Consider the following 20,679-nt stretch of genomic DNA (forward strand, 5'->3'; position numbering starts at 1 on the left):
TCGCACGCAGCTTCTGCTGTTCTTGGATGTAGAATTTACACCGCCCTTCCACCCCAGCTTTTTTGGAATGTGGTCTCGTTCGTGTTTTTAAAATATTTTTTTTGTTTAAAATTAATAATTTTTAGTACTTTTAGATATGTGTTGAATTTAAAAATTATTTTTAAAAAATAAAAAAAACATTATTTAATATATTTATGAATAAAAAACATTATTTTTGTAACTTTGCCGTTGGCAGCATCTGGGGTAAGCTGTCAAATTACAATTGGTGCAATGTATTTCAACAATCTTACCGTTTCAGGGCAAATATTCATCGCTTAAGTCCAAACCGCCGCATCAAATAATGACTTTATCAACTCTTTTACTGTGGTAAGGTTTTGTCTTTATTAACTCCAAACTCGGGCGGTGTACAGTACGTCATGACTCTTCCACCTTCCGTTGGGACTGAATGTCCGTGCTGTCTCTTACTGTTGCTCTCAATACAGGTGTCACCGTACAGTGTGGATAGCATTGGCCTTTTTCTAGTTGTAGTCTGGCAAACTTCATTTAGCTTTACCTGCCCTAGTCCCGAGGGCCCATCGCCCTTAGCCACAAGCGATCCATTATTCCTCATTAGAAAAGCAAGACGATAATCAGTATCTAATTACGGCCGACAGAGCACCACGTGTGTTAATATTTGTCGATGACATCGGAGGTCAAGGGAAGTTAATGATAATCACGCAAAGTCCTAGCAAGGAGGAACAAAGACGAGACGATGATATAACCCAACGGTCTAGTGAACAGGCACGTGCATCCTACGTGATCGTCACAGAGAAAAACAACAGAAAAAGGAGTAAAAGTAAAAAAAACAAAAAAAAGAATAAAAATCTTCACACATATTCACATACCTCCTCCGTACACACCACCTCCTCCAATCTCCAACGGTCATATTTTCCCGACATGCTCCAACGGTCACTTGAACTTGCATCATCCACCATCTGATCAAAATCCAACGACCAGAAAACCAGTTTCCCAAGTCTTCTCGAACAGCACTTTTCACAGTAATCATAGTTTTTTCCAAGTGCCGGTAAAAACCATGCCAGTCTTAGAAAAAGCAATGACTGAGACAGATGGAAGGTATACTACTAGTAAGAAACATAGTAGTAGAGAGAGAAGGGGTGAGAGAGAGAGAGAGAGGGGAACAAGAACCAAATGTTTTATTAGTATATAAAAACACAACCTCTTTATGGTTTATGGTTTCTTTGGTTTGTGAGTGAATGTTATATTTCTTTGTTGATCATGCATAGTTAAAGAGGCGGGGTTTCTGGGTTTCGGTTTTGGTTTCATTTTAACTACCGTGATGGAAACTTCAAATGCTGAACTGGGTTTAAAGAGTTGTGATGATTTCAGCCAGCAGTTTGCGCAAGTATGTTTCTGCGTTTCCTTCCCTGAAGTGAATAGAGTTGATAGTTTGTTTCAATGAGTTTGTTTTAAATGTGTTGGAATCCGATGACTGTTTTATTATAGGTGTTGTATTGTATGATTGACTAGTTTTACAAATTTTTTCATTCTTTTGTTGGGGTTGGGGAGTTTTCATTGCCTAGTCTCTTTGTTAAATAGTTAATTGCATACTCACATTGTTCATACAGGAACACTTAACACAATTTACGAAAACTTTGTTTTTGTTTTTTTTTGTTACTCATCGGATTCCTGTTTATTCTTTTTATTTTTTTCTTAGAAAAAGAAAAGAAAAGAAAATTCACACACTCACATTAGTCCATCTCTCCTGATTTCTGTTTTCAAATATACATGCAAAGTTTTATATGATTACATAGATTGCATACACGATAGAGCAAGACCATTCATTTCATAGTTGAAGATTTGTTATAGAAACAAAGAGAGATTGGGAGAGAAGAATAGAAGAAAATAGGGTGGGTGAATCAAACAAAAATCACAGAAAAGAAAAATTGGAAGTTTATAGAGGATGTTGGCCGGGTGTTCTAGTTCAACATTGCTGTCACCAAGGCATAGATTGAGGAGTGAATCACCTGCGCAGTTTCAAGCTTGCCATTTTCAGTTACCTTCAATGAGCACACAGAGATTAGACTTGCCATGTACTTTCTCTCGCAAAGAATCATCGCGGTCGCAACCAATGAGGCCTGTTGGTGTTGGCTTGTCTGTGGACAAATCACTTGAGTCCAAGACCAGCAGTTGCTCTCTCATGCAGAATATCAGGCTCCCACCATTGGCAACTAGCAATCAATCAGTGAAAGATGAGTTCTGGGAGAAGGGTAAGAGCTTGAAGAGGTTTGCCGAGCAATCAGTTGAAGAGTCTTGCTTTAACAGGGCTAAGAGAAAAAAGGGTAACAATGATAACGGTAAATGTGATGATATTTGCGAAGCTGATAGTTTGAGTTTAGGCCAGTTGGGTAGTGGCAATTCTTGGTTTCAACCAAGTTTGGAGGTGCCTAGAAGCCTAAACCCTCAACAATTTCCTTTCTCTTTGACTTTTTCAGGAGATGACGAGAGGGTTTGCTTTGTGCCCAGTGAAGTGATTTCACCGCCTTTGCCATTATCTAACAATCCATGGGTGGACTCTGTTATAACTGAGATCGCTGTCCTGGGTGAAAAAGATGGAGAGAGTAGCCAAAGGCCAGTAAAAGAAGCCTCGGGTTCAAGTACTTCATCAGAGAGTCAAAGCTTGGGCCTTAGACTAAGCGAGAACGTAGTGGAGCAAGAAGTGGGTAATGGCTCTAGCAATCCTCCTCGTCCACAAGAAGGCGCGGTGGAGGCTGCAGAGGATGATCAGAGAGAGCATCAGGGGTTTGAGCTGGTTAGCTTTCTTACATCTTGTGTTGAAGAGATTGGGTTAAAGAATATCGCTGGGATCAACCATTTTATAGCTAAACTGGGGGAGCTTGCTTCTCCAAAAGGAATTCCTATTAGCCGCCTTGCTGCTTATTATACCGAGGCATTAGCTCTTAGAGTTACAAGGATTTGGCCTCACATTTTTCACATAACTGCTCCCCGGGAACTTGATCGGGTTGATGATGATTCAGGGACTGCATTGAGGCTTTTGAATCAAGTGAGCCCAATTCCGAAGTTCATTCATTTCACGGCGAATGAGATGTTGTTGAGGGCTTTTGAAGGGAAAGATAGGGTCCACATTATAGACTTTGACATTAAGCAAGGGCTTCAATGGCCTAGTTTGTTTCAGAGTTTGGCCTCCAGGACTAATCCTCCTAGCCATGTTAGAATCACTGGTATAGGTGAGTCTAAGCAAGAGCTTAATGAGACGGGAGATAGGCTTGCTGGATTTGCAGAGGCATTGAACCTGCCTTTCGAGTTTCATCCAGTTGTGGACAGGTTAGAAGATGTGAGGTTGTGGATGCTCCATGTGAAGGAGAGGGAGTGTGTGGCTGTTAATTGTATTTTCCAAATGCACAAGACACTATATGATGGGAGTGGAGGAGCACTGAGGGATTTCTTGGGGCTTATCCGGAGTACAAACCCCACAATAGTCCTTATGGCAGAGCAAGAAGCGGAACATAATGCCCCTAATTTGGAAACAAGAGTTTGCAATTCGTTGAAGTACTACTCTGCTATATTTGACTCGATTGATTCTAGCCTTCCATTTAACAGCCCGGTTAGGATCAAATTAGAGGAGATGTATGCTCGGGAAATTAGAAACGTTGTTGCTTGTGAAGGAAGTGACCGCCATGAAAGACATGAAAGTTTTGACGAGTGGAAGAAGTTGATGGAGCAAGGAGGGTTCCGGTGCGTGGGAATCGATGAGAGGGAGATGCTTCAGACCCAAATGCTATTGAAGATGTACTCTTGTGGTAGTTACAAAGTTAAGAAACAAGGGCACGAGGGAGCAGCGCTTACTCTAAGTTGGTTAGATCAGCCTCTCTACACAGTCTCCGCGTGGACACCTTTAGACATTGCAGGGAGTTCAACCTCTTTTTCTCAGCCAACCTGAAGATTTTTTTTCATACATATCATCAAAAATTCCATACCATTCTTGCATACTGAAAGGGGGGGGACACTAAATTCTTTGTAGGTAGAAGAAGCTGTGATTATTCTTTCATTCTTTTGTTGCAGATAAGATTCGTCAGTCTAATAGCACAACATACATTTGTATGAATACACAGTAGTTTCGTACCGATTTCAGTTCTTTGCGGGGCAGGTTTCTAGGTTTTGGTCCACAGAATTCAGAGTCAGTTTTATGTTTATTCTTTGATTCTTTATGTATTATGAATTCTTTGTAGTCTTGTCATTACGTTGTTCGTTCTTTTATTAAGTTGAAGGACTATTAGAAATGCAAAACATGATGTGTTTGAGAATTGAAAATTGCCACAAGCGGAATTATTTTATTGTTTGTGAGTATATTTTTCCTTGCAAATAATAATCTTCAACCTAAAAACACCAGTTGGCTTTCTGCGAAGTACGAAAACAAGTGAAGTGCTGAAAAGCTTTTTTTCCCTTTTCGTTTTATTTTAATGATCCTGGATAGCTTATTCAAAACAAGAAATGAAGCTGAAGAAGGAGATCTGAATTGCCATTTATTTTCTCATTTAGGAGAGCTGAATATATCAAGAAAATAGAGAAACAGGAATTTCCATGTCTTGATCAATCAGTAGACAATCTCCAAAGAAAATATACGTCAAAACCAGCACTTCTATCATAAGAAACGCGACAATCACACTCTAAAAGTTATTTTGGTGTGTTACACACTACTGCATATGACAAAGCTTGTTACTGCATATGGAGAATGGGATAACAGGAATGATAAGAATCTAGTTTTTAGGGATTAGAAGGAGTGGGGGTGTTCATTTAAGCAGACAAACTTCTCAATCATGTCCCTGTTGTTGGGATTAATTCCTTGAGGGAGAGAGACCAATCAAAGAAATAATGGATCAATTGTGCAAGAACAGAAGGCACCTGCTTTTCGCAGCCATGGACAGGCAAGAGCTCAAAACCCATTACCTTTGAAATCCAAAGCCGAGTTAAGAAACTGCCGTGGTTTGAATACGAGTGATATCTTCCCAATTAGCAGGGCCACAGCCCGATTGTGCCCACTCTAACACCCACTTGAGAGTTCATTACTCGGCCTTTCTCCATAGTTCGGTGAGGAAGGGGAAATGGTGCCAAAGGTTGCTGCCTTTCATTTTTCTTGGTACGTATTTCATCGATTCTTCTTAGTGCAGGTTGGGAAGTAGCCAATTCCTGATGTTTTGCCGGCACACCTGTGAAAATAAAATAAAATAAACCTAAAGGGAGGGCAAATTCACTATGGATATAGATACATTTTACTATTCACTATAAGAGTTTAATTACCGTTTGTTTCTTTAAGAAAAAAATCAATGGTCTTGAGGGTATTTTAGTTTTCTTACATGATCTACTAGCTATTAAAGAGTTGACCGAGGGTATATGTTTGTTTTATAAGTTTTTAAGCACATTAAAATGACTTTAATACCTTTCAAATCAAAATTTTTAAAATCAACAAACAATAATATTTTTATTTTTTCACTTTTAAAAATACAATAAAATGACACATTTATCCTTGAAATAATAATAAAAAAGCATGCATTTAGGGTCTTTTAGCCTTTTCACATTTATCATTTTTTGGATTTTTTTTTAAAAATCTTTTTGTTAGAGTTACTTTTCTTTTTTACTTCACCTTCCATTCAAAAATTTATAATTGCCTTCTAATTTATTTGTTATTTTATTTTTTCTCATTTTTTTGTTTTAAGTCCTTTTGTGTAATTGATTTTCCCCTCAATTTCATCCTTCAACGCTTGATTTGTTGACGATTGGGTTTCATGATTTTTCTATGTATAGTGCTTCCAGTCTAAATATCCAGATCACGAGTTTGAAAAGTTAACGGGGGATTAACAATTTTTTTTATTTTTTTTTTTATTTTCAACATTAGTTTTTTTTTTATAAAAAAAAAAATCAGTTTTGTAATTTTCTTTGTTTTCTTTTTTTATTAAATTATCTCCATTTCATGACCTGAGATGTAAGTTTGGTGGGTTAACTCGAACTAACTTAACCCTTACTGCTCAAATTACATGTCAATTATTTAACTTGGGCCCTTTTTTTTATATCAATTTCTTAATCAATTTTATCCTTTCATATTTAATTGGTTAAAAATTAAACTATATTGTTTTTCTACTCTTGGAAAAAAGTTTATTTCCCAAGTTTTCTGTGATCGATTTTTTTTTTTAAATTTTGATCGGTTTATTATCATTGTCTTTTCTTTACCATCTGAATAAAATAAAACTAGTTTATTTGACCAGTCAGAGCTATAAACCAAGATATAGAGTTTTTTCTTTTTTTAAAACACGCTTGTGACACCTAAATATCATTTTTTTTTAAAAATACGAACCCACGAATTGCCACAACGTTTGGTATGATACAAAAATTAAACCATGCAATGAAAATAACAAAAGTAGACAAACCATAATGAATAATTCCACATGCTTAAGGACAAAAAAAATTGTATTTTATGTTGGAATAAGTTTATAAAATATATAGTTGGTCTTTTAAGGCAAAATTATATGTGGGGTTTGTTCATATTTGAGGTTAAAATTGTATTTGATTTTGTAATCCAATATGAATACTTTAACATGAATTATTAACATATTTTTAAAAAAAAAACCAATTAAAGATGAATGAAAAACTGTTTTAAAAAAAATTGAATAGCAAAAAATTCAAACCCAAAATAGTTTTATGGATTAGAAAGTGGGCTTGTGGGCTCGCGAGTTTAGATTTGAGTTTGAATAATAAAAAATATTTACTATTAAATTCTTGTTTGATTAGCAATTTCTTCTAGACCTTAAAATGTTTGTAGTGTATGAAACAATGCATTAATTATGTTACGAGAATGAATGTTATTACGAGTAATTCATAAATTATGAACACTCATGAATTCTTTCATGGATTATGGATATTTATAAATTATCAATAGTTCATGAACTTTGAACATTCATGAATTGTGAATTCATGAACTATGAAGTTTCATTATAATTAACAAAACATTCATGAATTATGAAGATTATGAATTACAAGCATTAATGTTTTGGTTTTCAAGTCCTATAAACAGATGTGTTGGATGAGTAAAAAAACATTCAAATATTTTTTTAAGTTTGTTTCTCTTTTTGTTATTATTTTTTCTATAGACTTGTTCTTTTATTCTTTCCGTTTACTTTAGAGTTTATATTCAGTTTTTGTTGAAAGATATTCAATATTATTCTTTTGAGTTCGTTGAATTTTTTTTATAAAAGCATCTAAATAATGAGAAGTTGTTAGAATTTTGAGAAATTTATTGAAGAAAGTCATTTTGTATCAAATAATGAGTAATAAAGTTTTAGGAATAAAAAATTAATTATCGATAAAAATAAAATTTTAGATCAAAAATAGTTCAAGTATTCCAACAAATAAGTACTCGAAAGTAGTTTTATTTAAGCATAATTTCACTTGATAAAATTGTTATTTTATATATTTTCTCTGTATGAATTTTATAATAATAAACATGTAAGTACTCAGCTAAAGCAAAACGGTATCGTATCATTAGTCTCTCTAAAGGGCAACCTCAGTTGAAACGACGCAGGATAGAAGCAAAGCAAGCTCCGATCTAAAACGTCGGTGGAGTTCCTTTCTTCCTCAGTGAAAAATAAAAAGAAAAGAAAAAGGAATAGAGGATCCTGGAGATGGTTAATAGCATCTGTAATGTTATGGCTGTTTCTAATTTACCTCCCTAAATCCTTCAACTTGGCCTCTCGCCCCGAGACATCCACTCCCCTCTCCAGCCTCAGTTACATATTTAATTGTTTTAATTAGGTCAATTGGAATTAAAAACAAGATACTTTCGTGAAAAAAAAAACTGAAGGGTATTGAGATGTGTCGTCATTTTTTAATTAATATTGATGTCTAGATCAATTTAAATATATTTCGATTAATTCCACGAGCTTTGAAATTAACATTTATTTTAGCCTCGTAGATGTCCGGAACAGTTTGGATGCATCTCGACTAATTCCATGAGTCCTGAAGTTAGTAATTATATTAGTTTTCAATAATTCTGAAATTTAGAAAGGTAATATTTAGAAAATAAATCCAAACATTAATTAGATATTTTCGTCATTAATGACGCAGATGTTTTCGTCATTAATTCTCAATGTCGATGTCTCCATGCTAACCGACCAGCTCAGGCTGTCCATAGTTGACATGCAGGCAGGTAATCCTACTCTGCCATCACAATGTTATCTCGTGATAGAAAAATATACAGAAAAGTCACTGTTGAGATTCTGCCAGTGTTCTTTTAAGAATAAAATGATATTGAAAACTATCTTATATTCCCTTTTTTTTTTTTTTCTGAAAAAACTCAACGCTTTTTGAGGTTTCCCACTTCATTGGGAGAAGTTGAGAGTGAGTTTTAATGTTTAATGCACACATGGAGTCGGTCCACGGGCATCAAATTAATTATATTACTGAAATATACCGTGACGGCGACGATGGTTGTCAGGGTGGAGCTAGCACACCGTAGCCCAGACTGGAATAATTTTTCTTGAGGGCCAAAACCTCCATTATTTCAGTAAAAATAATAATAATGAAGCCCATCATGCTAACCGATCAGAAAATCTTAAATAAACACCGCTCGTCTAATATTTGTTTTCCCGTATATTAATTCCAAGAATATATTTTAAAGATAAAAAAAGGAGGAGCTGTGACACGCTCTAGGCTCTAGCTAGAGGTGGTCAACCCATGCACTTGCACGTGGATTTAGCCTAGTTAAATTAAATTAGAGTGTCTTGGAGGTCAACCGTGGACTAAGCCCATTACGTGTTATGTATATACTAGCTACGGGACTTGGGCCACGCTGCCATCTACCCTCAAATTCTTTTTTACTAAAAAAAAAAAAAAACAAATGCCCATGTTTGGTAAGGGTTAGAAATTTAGAGAGAAAATATTAAGGGATGGGAGCAAGATTTAAAGACGAAGTGTTAAATTGCAAAAAATGTAAAGGCGTAAAGTGTTAAAGGATGTCTGGAAAACGTTGAAAAAACATCGAGATAAAGTAGCTAATCAAATAGATTTTCAATTAAATAAAATTATATATATAAAAAAGGTATTATACTTGTATTCAAAATAAGAAGTATAAAAAAATTAATAAATTAAAATTAATTTTTTTTAAAAAAATCAGCCTTCTAACATTTAACCCCTTTTTTGGAGTTAAATGTTAATTATCCTTCTCGAATAAAAAAACTCCTCAATTTTTTTGCCAAACGCATGTATGGTGTTGAAAATTACCCCTATAATTTTTTTCTTCCTTGTACCCCTACCAAACATGTTCTTTCCATTTCCAAAAGAATTACATGTTTATATCTAGCTCTTAAAAACTTTCTCACCTTTGTAATTGATGAAATCTCAAAAAATACAAGTAGTTTAGAAACAAAATTTATATATTAGAAATCGATTAATCTCTTAATTTTAATAATTTAACTATTGTCACATTAGTCATCCCCTGGTTCTGCAAAATGGACATCCCCTCGACTCTTCACCTTTTGTCCCAGTTACGTGAGCAACAAGAGACTCCATTAACTTCCACCATGTCCATTAAAATGGTTGTGTCCTTTGAATAAACGTTACTGTGTATTTTAATCCTATTTTCCAAATCTCAGTCAAGAAAAGTTGTCTTTTCTAACTTCTTTTTCTTCTTTACTTCAACTGTAATTTAAATATAAATGCACATTCCCTAGGCGTACGGCACAGACAAGAAGATCAAGTTGTTCCATGATCATCTCCCTGGCGCGTAACTCAGCACCTGCAATATTATCTGTCCATCTTTATACATAAACCATCGCTAAGCAACAACATGCATCTATCTACATAGGATCACTTGCTTCCTACTTCAACGTGATACTTTCTTATAAGCGAATTAATTGACACGTTGATCTTCATCTGTACAAGTCTTTTTCATGTTTTCTACGCTTTCATTCAAACGTAAAGAAAAAACTTCAAGAGATTTCCTTTCTTATATATAACTTACTTGAAAACCCAGTAGACTAGGAACTTAACCCTGATGTGTGAGGGCAAACATCGCCCCAGCTTCACTCTCCACGAAAGTTGGCTACACCTAACGATGTCAAACTCGAAGGAGAAGACGTTTGTAGCCTGTTAAAACAAGGCAAATTACTTGTACACAGACTCCATGGTATATGCCAGCAGTGTCATGATCTCGTAGTCAGTAATCAGACACAGCTGGATTAGGAGGAACCCAGCTGCCATCAGACACGTGTCGTGAATGCAAAGGGGTAACAACTAACCAACCATTTAATAGAATGCCAAAGTCAACCACATTGATGATCATGAACCGTTGGATCATTAGAAAAGATCACCTGTTGTGGGCGTGTGGGACCCCACTTACAACGTATGATTTTGGAGATGCTGGGCAATGAAGACAGGTTGGACCCTGAAAGCTCTTGAAATACACAAGAATCCTGAAAGTTAATAGAAAAACCTTACTTTTGGCCCTTGGGGCTAGAGAACAGAATGGTTGACTTCATAGCAACACACATTGTACAGTATGATGGTGTGAAAACGGAGCTGTCATCGCTGTGCATTCCCTCACACGCACACAGTGACACACTGTTTCCAAGCCCCTTCCAAACAATCCGTGTCCTTTTCTTAAAAAACTATTTTGAACTTTTCTGCAATAAAGAGAGACTCTACACCTGAAAACAAATCACCGAAAAAAGAAAAAGAAACTCTGGACTACAGAAACGAAAGCATTTCTTAAACTAATCTCAGGATGGGGAGAGCACACATAAGCTGTTCCTTGTCAGTTGTCACATTCTTTTATTCTTGTGTGCTTCTACTCTTTTTAACTCTTACGGGAAACTTTCCTTTCCTCGGTGCCATTCGATACATGAAAACGAAATTTGATTAAAAAAGTGCATCCAGACATTTTCTCAACAGTGCCTACAAGCTCAGGATAGCATCATCTTTACAGCTTAATAACACTAGACGGGCTGTCACTCCACGCTAAATTTTGGGGGGGGGGGGGGGTCCATGTGCAGACAGTTTCCAAGTCTCCAGATTGAAGTTATCCAGTTCAAAGTCTTGTATAAACTCATTCCATTAAGCAAGCTTAACCCATCATTATTGTGACACGTAGAAATCAATTTAATAATCTGATTCACATAATGGAGGGTCATGGTTCACAGTAAGCTACCTCCATTTGTAGCAGTTGTTGCAAGGAGGTCCAGTCCGTGGCTCAATGGGCCAGTGGGCCGGTGCTCTCAGTGTTGAAATCGGTTAACCTGATTAACTAGCTTAAGACACCTACTCCTCACAAATCATTTCCAAGAAATGAGTACAAAAGAAGAGCATATACAGTGGTTGCGTCCATTTCTAGGGTACAATACAGAAGATCAACAGTGATGTATACAATGACATCTGGAGTTTGACATTAGCTTTTAACAATATGACGACCAAATGATCACACAGCTAAGGAAGATCTAGGATGAGATCTAATTCTTAGTGGCAATATATAACATCACACAGATACTGTAGTATTTAGCAAAGATATTGGGAGGACAGCGAGAAGGTGGTAAAAACCATTAGATTCTAGTATTTAATGACGTATTGAAGATTGGTTTCAGACACTTGATTAGGCCAGACAGATCCTTCGAACCCCATTCTCTATCCTCTCAAATCTAGAGAAGAGCCCTTCTGTTCCTGCATATTGTCCTTGAAAAGGCCAAAATTCTGATGTCGTGCTTCGTCAGTTTTGTTTTACATGGACTCCTTGTAAGAAAAATAAAATAAAAATCTGCAGAGAGAGATGGGAAACATCCTGTGAGCTTCATGGTCATTCTGAACATATGCCTATATGAACCATTGACATGGGATAATAAGTGGTCTCTGGACAGAATAATTTTAAGCTTTTATATTCAACTACTACTTTTAACAACTTAACAAAAACAAATAGAGGTAAAACCAGTATACTATTTTTCTGTCTGCTTCTAACTTCTGCCCTGCGTATTTAAGATGACTCCTGATGGTAGCTGAGATACATTCCAGCATTATCTTCTCCTTCCTGTCCATTCTTCCCCCGTTTCCTACCTCGAACTCTTCTCATTTCTTAGCCTTCCATTTTCCTTCTGTCAAAAACATATCAACATTATAATCTTCTTCCAGGATCTTCTCAGTTCTGTGTACTTGGACACTTATATTTGATCAAGATGTGGGCTTTGTTTTTTGGAGCTTTGATTATTATAAGCATCACACATTGGGTTCACCGCTGGAGAAACCCCAGATGCAATGGCACTCTTCCACCAGGTTCAATGGGATTGCCACTTATTGGCGAGACCCTTCAATTCTTCGCTCCTAATACTTCTTTTGATACCCCTCCCTTTGTCAAAGAAAGGATGGAAAGGTAATGTTCTAATGAATCACCAACTTGATTCAAAAAGTTGTGCTTTTATCATCTCCATCATTTCCTTCTGAAGTTTTTGCTGTTGCTTTCAGATATGGACCAATATTCCGGACTAATTTGGTTGGAAGGCCAGTTGTAGTATCAACAGACCCGGATCTCAATTACTTTATCTTCCAACAAGAGGGACAGTTGTTCCAGAGCTGGTATCCAGATACATTCACAGAGATTTTTGGAAGGCAAAATGTCGGTTCATTACATGGGTTCGTGTACAAGTATCTTAAGAATATGATGCTTAATCTGTTTGGTCCAGAAAGCCTTAAGAAAATGCTCCCTGAAGTTGAACAGACAACATCTAAGAGATTACAACTATGGTCCCATCAAGAGTCAGTCGAATTAAAAGAAACAACTGCAACTGTAATCTCATATTATCCCTCCTCTCGTAATGGGAGTCATCAAAAGTTGTTTATACTGAATCTAATAACAATCTTGATATTTACAGATGATATTCGATCTGACAGCAAAGAAGCTCATAAGTTATGATCAAGATAATTCTTCGGAGAATCTAAGGGACAACTTCGTTGCATTCATACACGGATTGATCTCCTTCCCTTTGGACATTCCAGGAACAGCATATCACGAATGCTTACAGGTAAACTGAAATCTGTCATACTTATCATATAAATCCATCCTTTCATTCTCTTAACAATACTCGAGCATTGGAAAAATAGAAACTCAGTCCGATTAGAAGCAAATTAGTAGGTTCAAAACGTTACCAAGCAAGGGCCATGAAAAAAAAAAAGGCACCCTCAGAATCAGTAAAGCACCAAATCAATACTACAAATAGTAGCTGACGTTCAGCTGTCCAATTTTTTTGTCTTTAACTGTTCTATGAATTCTCAGGGTAGGAAAAAGGCAATGAGAATGCTAAAAAACCTGCTACAGGAAAGACGAGCAAATCCGAGAAAGTACCGAAGTGATTTTTTCGATTATGTGCTTGAAGAACTTCAGGAGGACAGAGGAATCCTTACAGAGGCAATTGCTCTGGATTTAATGTTTGTGCTGCTATTTGCTAGCTTTGAAACAACTTCCCTGGCTCTAACTTTAGCCGTCAAATTTCTCTCGGATAATCCGTTGGTGCTGAAGAAACTAACGGTCTGTGAGAAATTTATTAAAAATTGCATCTCCAAAATTTTTCATTTTTGCTTCAAAACCTTACACACACCAGATGTTTTCACTTATCCCAGGAAGAGCACGAGGGAATTCTGAGAAATCGGGTAGATAGCAACTCTGGCCTTACATGGAACGAATACAAATCAATGAAATTCACATTTCAGGTGGGTCAAGCCACCAGTTGGATACCATAATAGTACCTTTTTCCGTATTAAAACTGACAAGCTCAACTTGCAGGTAATTAATGAAACAGTTAGACTGGCAAACATAGTTCCAGGGATTTTCAGAAAAGCACTTAGAGACATCCAGTTTAAGGGTACGTGTCCGGCAGCAATACTTTAGTTAGTTACTGTAGTGCACCAAGCCTTTTTCACGAAAAGAATGTTGTCTGCAATTCAAAATATGATATAAATTGGCATGATTCAGGATATACCATTCCAGAAGGTTGGGCAGTAATGGTTTGTCCCCCCGCAGTACACTTAAGCCCAGAAAAATATGAAGATCCACTTGCCTTCAATCCATGGAGATGGGAGGTGGGTTTTACCTGAGAATTCTTTAAACTTAATCACCTGCGATATTTCAATGCTAAAAGGAGTTGTCGCCCTTCTAGTCACCACCTATTTCCAATTATAATAAATCTACTGTGTCATCAAGGGATTGGAATTAAACGGTGCATCAAAAAAATTCATGGCTTTCGGTGGCGGTATGAGATTTTGTGTTGGAACAGAGTTTACCAAGGTGCAGATGGCTGTATTTCTACATTGCCTGGTCACAAAGTTCAGGTAATAGCATTCGAGCCTTTTCATGTGTGAATGAGCAACTGAATGTCTTTCTATGAATGTTCATTGCAAGAACGCAAAAGAGTGCATCTGTGTGTCCATGCATGCGCGCGCGAGAGAGAGACAGAGACAGAGACAGATTAACCTTCATTACTATTGAAACTTTTCAGATGGCAAGCAATCAAAGGAGGAAATATTGTTCGAACTCCTGGTTTACAATTTCCAAGTGGTTATCACATCCAGCTCATGGAGAGAGACAAAAAAATACAACTCACGCAATCATATGCCCAGTAAGATACAGGCAGGTCACGCTCATGGCTAGAGGCGCTGAGAGATTGAAACTTGGCATTTTATCCATAGGGATTGCAATCAACAAGCTACAAGAGAGGATCATGGTTAATGTATGGATACTGTGCAGAAGGAACAGGCAGCTTTGATTTTCACTCCTCAAGCGGAGAAAAAGCTACAGTTTTGATCACGATCAAATGTGATTTATGTCCTATTTGTCATAATATAATTTCTGTAAAAGAAAGTAGGTCAGAGGAATATATCCACACCAAAATCAAAGTTTACTTCTAACAATTACTGTAAATGATTCAGTCACATCCTTTCCTTGAGAAAATGGCCGCCAGTACTGCAATTTTTCATCAAGGAATTGTCAGCAGTTTCCATATCATGTACACTCCCCCAAAAGAAACATACAAAACCCACTTTGTACCATCACCCCTTTAAAAGTTTTGGTATTATTTGAGCCAAATCTTAACTTTATGCATTCACTCCAAATAAACAATAAGTTTCTTTGCTATGTAAGATAAAAATTCTTAGAAGGTTTTAGGTTTCTTTAAAATATATTAATTAAGAGTTATTTGAAATTAATTTCTTAACTCACTTATAATTTAATTTAATTATATTAATATTCTATATTAAAAAGCTTAGAATATTGGAATTCAATCCTTCCACGATCTCTTTCCTTTCTGTGTCTATGATGTCCTTCAATATTGGAATTCTCCGGTCCATCCAAATAGACTTTCTGCGGGACATTTGATTTCTTACTTCCCCTGTGCTTACTCTTGTCCTTGTGGACATGGTGAAGATGATGATCGTAATCTGCATCCCTTCCTGAATGCCCGTGCCTATGCTCTTGATAAATGCTTCTTCGCTTACGAGCATTATGTTGCTGTCTTGGTCCCAACTCACGATCTCCATTTTCATCTTTTTTGTGTCTCCGTGTATCTCTGATTCCCTGCTCATCATCCCAAAGATGATTTTTCCTCCAGTCATAAAGGGGTCGAAGAGTCCTTTCTGATGCAAAAGCCATAGCAGCACAAGCACTGGAACTCAAAAGGTACAGTGCAGTATGCGTTCCTTGTTAGCACAAAAATAGGCAACTACCTGCAAACTTTTCCGGTGATGGAGTCTACTAAACCTTCCCCAAATTCCGTTCCAAATATCTTCAATGGATTCAAAGAAACCGTTTATGCTAATCTTTGGTGGTCGAAAGGGAGCAAACTGCAAAAAGTTCAGGATTTGAGTTGTTATTCCAATCATCATAACTATAAACTGCTAATCAATTCATTAGCATCACTTAATATTTGACCGAAGATGGAACAAAATCATATGCTAGACTAAAACAGCATCAGTCAGTGTCTGCAGACAGTGTCTGTAAATAGGTGACGTTATTGTAAGATTTTTTTAGAGTTTGATGAAATTAAACCCCTCCTAAATATTAAATTTTGATATTCTGCACTGTCACTAATATATGATCAAATATTCTTTTTAAATTTTTAGGTATGAAAACTCACGAACAAATATTCCTTGAATATCTGGAATTGTAACACTGAAATGAGTTTCTTATTATTCAATGAGCATCTTGTATTTCATAAAAATTGGGAGCAATATAATCTTTACGTAAAGGCCACCCTATCCAACTTTGCATTAAGATACGTTTCAGACGTGGATGATTATCATGATTCCCTAATAATATTTTGTTTCCCTCATTTAACCTTTTCTTTTCCGCTTAGTTACAACACTTTCATCAAATATTTATGAGATGGCGGATTTTAGCTGCTCTCTGAAACCCCCAATTGTGGCCTTTTCTTGCCTTTACATTTGAAAATGAAAAAAAATGACAGTAATCTAGACACAATCAATTCTCTCTAAGCATAAACTGTCATAAGAATGTCACAAAAATGTAGATCAAATAGAAGCATAAATTGTAAGCCACTGAATGCAAAACAATCATCTACAAGCTTTCAGCCACACCATAGGAAACGCAAATGGACTCCTGAACCTACGCATAGTCTCGCATACGACATACAAATTTTCCCTTTTCTTTTCTTATTTTGCTACAATCAGTTCCAAATCCTTTTGCTCCGCATTAGAAATTGTTCATAGAAATCTTGCTTGCTTGAGTAGAAAATTGACCAGTTGCTGGGTAAAGTTTTTAGTGACTATACTGGATAAAACAATTCTGTAACTGCCCCCAAACCTGTGGTCCATTTTCAAGGATGGTGGCAGTAGTAAACAATTGGCATTCTGCTGGATCAGTTTCATTAAAACTAGAGTCCTTCAGTATAGCTGCATCAAAGCACAATGATTTAGACTTCAGATTTCTCTGCCACCAAAGTTACCACTCACAATGACAAAGAAAAGTTGCAATAAAACCATTGTATTAAACCTTACCAGCACATACACATCTTGCAGCTTTATCAGTTGCTGGGTAAATTTTAAATGACCGCATTGTAACCTCGCTCAGCTTCAAAATGAAGAATTGTTCTTGCAACCATTGAAACATTGAAATTGGATTGCATCCTTAACGAATGGTTAGGAATTAGAATATATATGGTAGTTAATGTTACCTCCATGAGCGCAACACCTCTTGAGCAGTCAAACTGCAGGGAGGAGACAATCATCATAATAGCTAGAAGTAGAATGTGTTGCAGCAACTACTCCTTAAGGCGTCACATGTATACAGCAATGCATAATAATGGTATGTGCACTTACCAATATCTAATTTGACCTCTCATCCCAGTCAAAGTCAAATACTTTCAACAACATACATGACTTAGGTCTTGTCCTTCAATTCTCTCACATTTTTAGAAGTATCAAACACCCCATACCAGAAAATTTCAAAACATAAAATTTTGTGGGGATTCTAAAAACTGCTTGATTTTATTAATTCCATTGTTGAAATGCTGACGAAAGGTCTAAAACATAAAATTCCATGAATGTGAAGTGTAGCACAAAAAAACTTCATAATGCAGAAAAAAAAATGCACCCTGAAAGTAGAGATATCAAATTGGTGTATAATTCTTAAAAATTGGCCAAAGAATGAGGAAAAGGATGAACATACAGAATATAATCAGCAAAAACATATCATTATCTTATAGCAATATGGTCCAAATAGGAGTAAATATTGCATCAGCAAGTGTCATGTTTAAGCAATTTAGCATCATGACCATATCTGCGAAAGCAATGTTTAAAATACCGTTAAGCTATATGATGCTTCCACTTAACCAATAATCTTAGCAGAGACAGTAGCAACGCCAAATTGAGTAAGGGTTTCAAATGTCGGAATATTGACACTTGACAGTTTTTCTGAGCTCCTGCAAAAGAAAGGAAATTAAGCTCAACAAATGGACATCCATGTACAAGCAATGCCATAACTAAAAATTTGTTGAGTTTGCACTAGGTGATAAGGGGATCTAGGCATTAAGAGAAGTGGCCCCAGCTTTCTAGTTAATTTTGAATCCATCAACCAACTATTGTTGCACATTGTTTATCTGTATAACAGATGGAGCAACAGCCCGTGAACCCACAAAACAAACAGAGTGTGGGTTTAATTGTAAACCCGCGAGCTTAGTCCATGCTGCATAATGCATAAGGAAAGCTTATCGCCGATTGTTTCAGATCATGCCCCTGGTTACAATCTTTTAACATCAGAAACTTTCAGTAGCTGTAAAAATAAGTAAGCCTCTGGTAGACGTATCCAATGTCATCAGTGGTTAGTTCTATCAGAAGGTTTGTGTTGAGAATTTCAGTGAATCCTATGGAGAATGAAGGAGTCCCTGCATTCTGCAGTTGAATCAAGTTAGTTATGAAGTTCAAATAGTTTATATATTGTTCCTATGGAGATCTACAATTGCTGAAACATAACTGGATGTTGGTTTATCCTTTCAAACCTTCCTTCCACGCCAAATGGTGGCAACTGCTTCTGACTAATTCGGTTCTGATCTGCCTGCCGTCAATAAAGCAGCCTCTTCTTAGCCCAATGCAAAATCTGTAAGAAAACTGTTCAATTTACAGAAACTGGGACCAGGAAAGGCTTATGGGGACAGAAATTACAGAGACAGTTCCAGATAACAAACTAACATCATAACTAGAGAAAGGTTTGAATTGCATGTTGTTCCCTTTCTCATTGATGTCATTACCATTGCGATATAACCTATTGGTGATGACACAAGTTTTCTAAGAAAAACAGCTTCAAAAAGAAATGACGCGCATAACTAGATAAAAAAGTTAAGCTTCTTTCCCCTTAAGCTAGCGCACTTTCATGGTAATCATATTAGTGAGGGAAGCATACCTGCCTTGGAATGATGAGGTAGAAGTCCTCAAATGGGGGGAATATTCGAGTATCCAACAAAATCTCCGATGAGATTAACCCTTAGAAAATTATTCTTGAATGTTACTGTTCTATTTTCAAGGCCCATGATAACTTCCTGCAAGCAAAACCAAGTAAGTCTTTAACTAGAGAGTGTTTATCATGGAATTGGGTGCTCTTTGAACCCCATTTTAACCCACTTCTTTTTCCTTTAAAAGCTTGATACTCAATTTTACTCTTTGAGCTTGATTTTAACTTCTTAATTTTATATTACATAAAATTTTGTTTGTTTGTTAAAAATTAATTTTTTTAAAAAAAAAAAATAGTTTTTTTGAAAAGTGAATTATGTTTTGATATTTGTCATTGAAAATAAAGTTGAAAAATATTTTTCAATATTTGGCTATACCATGAAAAATAAATTAAAAAATAACTTATTAATATTTTTTTTCAAGTTTATTAAAAGAATGAAAACTAAATCTTAAATATAAAAAAATTTAAATGAAGATGAAATTGAAAGAAAAATCTAATTTTATAAATTATTTCAAATAAATAACAATCAAAATATGATATTTTTTAATTTCCTGCGACTTTTGAAAAGTGTATTCCGACTAAAATAATAAAAAAACACTTTTCTAAAAATCAAGTCAAATTTTTCTTTAACTGGAAAGTGTTTTCTATTGAATAACTTTTCTAATAATAAACAAATATGTGAAAGTTGGCTCGGTTTGACTTGGTTTTTTTCTATTTTTTTGGTTTGGCTCAGTTTTTTCGGTTTTAGTTCGGGTTTTTTTTTCAGGCTTATAAAACCGAAATCGAACCGATCATTTTTTTTCAAAATTATAATCAGTTTTTTTTTACAATTTGATTTTTTTTAGTTATTTTTTTTCAAATTTTCTGAATTTAATCAATTTTTTTTAATTTTTTTGCTCACCATTAGCTTTTAGAGAGTTTTAGGTTTCACTAAAACATATTAACCAATAGTTCTTTTAGATTAATTTTTTATTTACCCATAATTTATTTAAATCATGTTAATATTTCATGAGAAAGAATTTATGTTGAAGATAAAAATCAAATAAATTTTTAATCTTAAAAATAAATGAACCTTATTTTTAATTTGATCTCAACTATTTCTATTACCCATGTTTTAAATAGATTTTTCTATATAACATGCGCATCGCGGTCAAAATTTAGGTAAAAAATCAAGAATGACCAGGATTCTAAATAGGATGAAATTTTTTTTTTTTCCTAAATGATATAAAATATACCAGTCACTCGAGCTTAAAAAAACAAAATTAACAATAGAGCAAAATTGAAGGCATCTAATTGCTCGGTGATCCAATAGGAAGTGGCAATATTAGTAAGAATCTAGTGAAGGTTCTAGTTGGCTTGGGCTTCATTTGTTTTTATGACAAGATGCGGTATGGTTTCTATTCTATCTCAATTATATATCTAAGAGTAATTAATTAATCAACACATAGTTAAGTTTTAAATGAATTTTACTAAAAACTCCCTTATAAAATTCCAATTAAAAACAATTAAAATTAATAATTTTCTTAAAATCCATTGTTTTCAGATCGTAGCTGGAAAAGCTATTACCTTGCCGAACACACTATCATGAGATGCGAAGTAGCAAAAGTCCAGATACAGTATAGACGTTTTATAATACACTGCGGGGTCCGATGCTGAATTGTGCCGTCATTTTCTGGATGACG

At 35.5% G+C, this 20,679-nt stretch overlaps 2 protein-coding genes and 1 long non-coding RNA gene across 5 annotated transcripts; 2 read left to right on the forward strand and 1 right to left on the reverse strand.

The window, feature by feature from the left end:
- Window positions 1–132: 132 nt before the first annotated feature.
- Window positions 133–4,627, forward strand: LOC118028515 (scarecrow-like protein 28). Its single transcript, XM_035032115.2, has 2 exons — window positions 133–2,354; window positions 2,493–4,627. Exons 1-2 carry the CDS (start codon window positions 1,961–1,963, stop codon window positions 3,956–3,958), a joined length of 1,860 nt encoding a protein of 619 aa, XP_034888006.1. The 5' UTR covers window positions 133–1,960; the 3' UTR covers window positions 3,959–4,627.
- Window positions 4,628–12,181: 7,554 nt separating this feature from the next.
- Window positions 12,182–15,051, forward strand: LOC118028514 (cytochrome P450 87A3). The gene is made up of 9 exons (XM_035032114.2): window positions 12,182–12,418; window positions 12,511–12,832; window positions 12,918–13,067; window positions 13,319–13,570; window positions 13,663–13,752; window positions 13,826–13,904; window positions 14,015–14,121; window positions 14,243–14,370; window positions 14,538–15,051. The coding sequence occupies exons 1-9, from the start codon at window positions 12,225–12,227 to the stop codon at window positions 14,659–14,661; spliced, it is 1,446 nt and encodes a 481-aa protein (XP_034888005.1). The 5' UTR covers window positions 12,182–12,224; the 3' UTR covers window positions 14,662–15,051.
- A 1,517-nt stretch (window positions 15,052–16,568) lies between these two features.
- On the reverse strand, window positions 16,569–18,916 carry LOC118028513 (uncharacterized). Of its 3 annotated transcripts, none has more exons than XR_012169295.1 (4): window positions 18,549–18,916; window positions 17,226–17,972; window positions 17,050–17,142; window positions 16,569–16,944 (listed from the first exon to the last, which is right to left on the reverse strand). It is a non-coding gene; the product is annotated as an uncharacterized lncRNA (long non-coding RNA). The 3 variants fall into 3 exon arrangements; XR_004684032.2 differs by having other exon boundaries at window positions 17,226–17,258; window positions 17,855–18,915; XR_004684031.2 differs by having other exon boundaries at window positions 17,226–18,911.
- Window positions 18,917–20,679: the final 1,763 nt, after the last annotated feature.

This window comes from Populus alba, chromosome 3 (assembly GCF_005239225.2).
Source record: "Populus alba chromosome 3, ASM523922v2, whole genome shotgun sequence".
Classification (NCBI taxonomy): domain Eukaryota; kingdom Viridiplantae; phylum Streptophyta; class Magnoliopsida; order Malpighiales; family Salicaceae; genus Populus; species Populus alba.

Bases quoted from the DNA above. Each gene is read 5' to 3' on its own strand.
- LOC118028515 (XM_035032115.2), top strand. From the start codon at position 1,961: ATGTTGGCCGGGTGTTCTAGTTCAACATTGCTGTCACCAAGGCATAGA. The intron at 2,355-2,492 runs GTAAATGTGATG...TGACTTTTTCAG, and splicing joins AAAGGGTAACAATGATAACG to GAGATGACGAGAGGGTTTGC.
- LOC118028514 (XM_035032114.2), top strand. From the start codon at position 12,225: ATGTGGGCTTTGTTTTTTGGAGCTTTGATTATTATAAGCATCACACAT. The intron at 12,419-12,510 runs GTAATGTTCTAA...TGTTGCTTTCAG, and splicing joins GTCAAAGAAAGGATGGAAAG to ATATGGACCAATATTCCGGA. The intron at 13,068-13,318 runs GTAAACTGAAAT...ATGAATTCTCAG, and splicing joins CATATCACGAATGCTTACAG to GGTAGGAAAAAGGCAATGAG.